The 4,012-nt window shown below is 39.4% G+C and overlaps 1 protein-coding gene across 1 annotated transcript in view; it reads left to right on the top strand.

The window, feature by feature from the left end:
- api5 (apoptosis inhibitor 5) overlaps nucleotides 1-3,773 on the top strand; it is an 18,260-nt gene extending 14,487 nt beyond the window's left edge. The window contains exons 6-9 of the mRNA XM_048607205.1: nucleotides 188-394; nucleotides 1,534-1,638; nucleotides 2,874-2,963; nucleotides 3,402-3,773. Of these exons, the coding sequence (XP_048463162.1) occupies nucleotides 188-394; nucleotides 1,534-1,638; nucleotides 2,874-2,963; nucleotides 3,402-3,758 (759 nt within the window). The 3' untranslated portion in view covers nucleotides 3,759-3,773. The remainder of the gene's footprint in view (nucleotides 1-187; nucleotides 395-1,533; nucleotides 1,639-2,873; nucleotides 2,964-3,401) is intronic.
- The last annotated feature ends 239 nt before the right edge of the window (nucleotides 3,774-4,012 follow it).

Raw genomic sequence — 4,012 nt, 5'->3', positions numbered from 1 at the left:
CCTAGACCCTTCATCTGATGAAGGGTCTAGGCCCGAAACGTCAGCCTCTCTGCTCCTATGATGCTGCTTGGCCTGCTGTGTTCATCCAGCCCTGCACCTTGTTGTCTCGGATTCTCCAGCATCTGCAGTTCCTACTATCTCTGATACCATTTTATTCCATATGTAGATGAAATTATTTTGTTTTTAGGTACTGGATGATGTGACGGGAGAGGAGTTTGTTTTATTCATGAAGATTCTGTCTAGCCTTAAGAATCTTCAGACAGTAAGTGGTCGACAACAGCTGGTGGAGTTGGTGGCTGAACAAGCAGATTTAGAGCAGGTGTTTAATCCTGCAGATCCAGATTCTGTGGACAGACTACTACAGTGCACAAGACAGGCAGTTCCACTTTTCTCGGTAAGACTAAATTTAATTTGTGTATTTCAGAATTGTTGATCTGTTTTTGTTTTTGACTTTGCCGCATGCTGCGTAACTGTTTCCTTAGCCAGACATTTGGACTAAACCTGAGATTTTGCATTTGAATTTCAATTAACATGTAGGAAAAAGTCTTTGAATCTGTTGTTACAAATAGGCATTTGTGTTGTTTGAAGGTGAGAAGAATCTAGAGTTTTCTGTCCCTGAGCTTTCAGTGGGAATCCTGAAAATATGAAGCTCTGGGTGCTCTGAATGTAGCATCAAAAAATGGTTAATATTCATCATCTATTTTGTTTTGAAGTGGATCAAATACAACTAATGCAGAGTTTAACGATCTCTTTAGTTAAATGATTAACATTCATTCATGTGATTCAACATTTTAGTAGTCATAGTTTATTAGTGTCTTTCAAATGAACTTGAATGTGTCAATTTTGAATATTTCATACTGCTGTTGAAGAGTTCTTAAGAATAGCAAGAATAATTTGTGAAATGCTTAGTCAAGCTGTAGCCAGGTAGAGGGAATAGATTTTCAAGTAGAAATTGAGCCTGTCTCAAACTGAATAGAAGGAATTTGGTTATGCAAATAGTTGGAGAATTGGAGTGAATCATCAGCTTAATGCTGGAAAAGTTTCCAAACAGTGTCATACATGGAGTTAGAGATTGTAGAGTGGCAAAGCTGAGTATTGTCTATGCACCTGTGAAACCTGATCAGATATTTATGGGTGGCAAATGTTTTGTCAACATGTACAATTGAACCAACAGCAGTAGAACTGCAAAACTGAAAACAATAACCTCTGTCGTATATTTGCTCAAGCTTTCTGTGTATTTTCAAGCTTTAGAAAGTACCTTGCAACTTAATTAAAGTGCATTGTATGGCAGATGTTCCACATTAAAAGCATCTTCTATAACACTGCAAGTGTTGCTTGTCCATGATACTGCTTATCCATATTTTGAGGCGATCTGTAAAGTTAGAACATGTGTTCTGAATAATGCCTTAGATAAACATTAACATGTTGATTCTTGACTGACTTAAAAATATTATACTTAAAAATGCAGCAAATTAAGAAGTGGTTATTTTAGCATTGTCTTGTGCATAGTTTGATTTGTGCTTACTTTTTCAGAAAAATGTCCATTCAACCAGGTTTGTCACCTACTTTTGTGAACAAGTACTCCCAAACCTCAGCTCCCTTACCAGCCCAGTGGAAGGACTTGACATTCAGTTGGAGGTAACGTGTGAACCTGATTAATTTACTGTTTATGACCCTTTATAAAGTATTTGGGACCTGTGTGGAAAAGTTTCTTAGTAACGGATTCTGACCTTTGCGTACATATATCCCTGTTCCCGAGCTCATGAACTTTGCAATTTTCTTTTCTTTATTCATTTACGGGATAAGAGGCGTTGCTGGCTGGGCCAGCATTTGTTGTCCCTCCTAATTGCCCAGAGGGCAGTTAAGAGTCAACCACATTGCTGTGGGTCTGGAGTCACATGTAGGCCAGATCAGGTAAGAATGGCAGTTTCCTTCCCTAAAGGATATTAGTGAACCAGATGGGTTTTTTCTGACAATCGACAATGGATTCACAGTCATCGTTAGATTCTTAATTCCAGATATTTATTGAATTCAAATTCCACCATCTGGCACGTCAGGATTCAAATCCAGGTCCCCAAAACATTATCTGGGTCTCTGAATTAACAGTCCAGCGATAATACCGCTAGGCCATCACCTCCTCCTATAGTATCCCTACAGTGTGGAAGCTGACCACTCAGCCCATCGAGTCCACACCATCCCTCCAAAGAGCATCCCACTCAGACTCAGCTCCCTACCCTATCCCTGTAACCCTACATTTCCAATGGCTAATCCATCTAGCCTGCACATCCCTGGACACTGTGGAGCAATTTAGCATGGCCAATCCATCCAACCTGCACGTCTTTGGACTTTGGGAGGAAACCCATGCAGATGCGGGGAATGTGTGCAAACTCGTCCAAGGGTGGACTGGAACCCAGGCCTCTGGCACTGTGAGGCAGCAGTGCCAACCACGGTGCCACCGTGCAGCCCAAGATGCTTCTCCAGTTGACAAACCCATGTTCCTTTGGATCTGTGCCAATGGTTCTACACATTCCACAATAGTGTTGGAGGCCTGCAGCCACTTGCACCCTCTGCAAATTCCAGTCCTGTCCAATACCACACACCAGATCAAGCATGCACGCACATACCTCAACCTACCCCCTACCCCCATCCCCCCACCTTCCCCTCCCCTCTCTGTTCTTTCGTCCTCGACCCACCCCCAAAACCCTGGCGCTGATCGCTCCACAAAATGTTGACCTAAGGTCACAGATTAGTTTCAAATCTAGGTCCAATGCAGAATTCCGAGTAGATTCGTATTTAAAGCTTAGTGTTTAGCTGTACTTTAATGTTAATTTCCTTTCATTCTTCAGTGACAATTCAGTATTTTAACCTTGTAGGTTTTAAAGTTGCTGGGAGAAATGACACCTTTCTGTGGTGATATGGAAAAGTTAGAAAGTAACTTGAAACAGTTGTTTGAAAAATTGCTGGTAAGCATGCAACTTTTTTCTGGAAAATGTAATCACTTTATAAATTCACTTGCAGTATTTCATTTAGAGGAACATCTGTTTTGAATTGTTCTTTGCATTGCGGATCACATTATTTGTTCATTTCACAGTTTTTATTTTGCATTGTTTCAACATCACTTCATTCAGATCTAAATTTTACAAACCAGTAAGAGAAACTTCACAATATTTGGCTTATGCTGATTTCTTTCAAAGCAGATGGCTGTGTCAAGCACATGCTGAAGTATTTGTCTGGTTTGGATTGTTAATAGTTTTAAAGATAGGGAACAGATTAACTATATACGAACTGTGGCTGCATGAAAATTGTACATATGCAAGAGAAATGCTTGTGCAGCCTCTTAAAAATGCTTGTCAATCAAACACAAAGTATATCGTATAACTTTGAATTCCTGAAAAACCTAGGAATATATGCCATTACCCCCAGAAGAAGCAGAAAATGGTGAAAACGCAGGCAATGAAGAGCCAAAACTACAGTTTAGTTATGTTGAATGTCTGTTATTTGGCTTTCATCAACTTGGAAAGAAACTTCCTGATTTCCTTACAGCAAAACTCAACGCAGATCGACTGAAGGACTTCAAAATAAGGTGGGCAAATGTTATTTGTTTATGTCCTTCAACTAAAAGTTGTTTCTCTTTTGTGAAAGTAAACCAACTTGATTATGGTCATTCAATTCTGGTGTCTGTTCATCCCAAGATAAGTGGTTTGACTCAAATTGTTCTGTTATTTGCAAAAATCAATTGTTTCCCCAAAAAATTGTAACAGGTGTCTAGTTCACTTTCTAGATAGTTTAGAAGGAATTAACGATGATTTAGAACTGCAGCTGATTATTTTTGAGGGGCTGGAAAAATGGGATTGCTCTCCTTAAAGCAGACATGAGAAATTTGATAGTTTCTTAAAATCATGGAGCTTGATTGATTATATAAGAAACTGCTTCCACTAGCAGAAGGACCAGTAGTTACCGGACATAGACTTAATTAAAAGAACCTGAAGTAACATTAGGAATTATTTGGTAT

This window comes from Rhincodon typus, chromosome 17, assembly GCF_021869965.1.
Source record: "Rhincodon typus isolate 14 chromosome 17, sRhiTyp1.1, whole genome shotgun sequence".
Taxonomy (NCBI): Eukaryota; Metazoa; Chordata; class Chondrichthyes; order Orectolobiformes; family Rhincodontidae; genus Rhincodon; species Rhincodon typus.
Note: the sequence above shows the minus strand (reverse complement) of the source record. Positions and strands in the feature narration are given on the sequence as shown.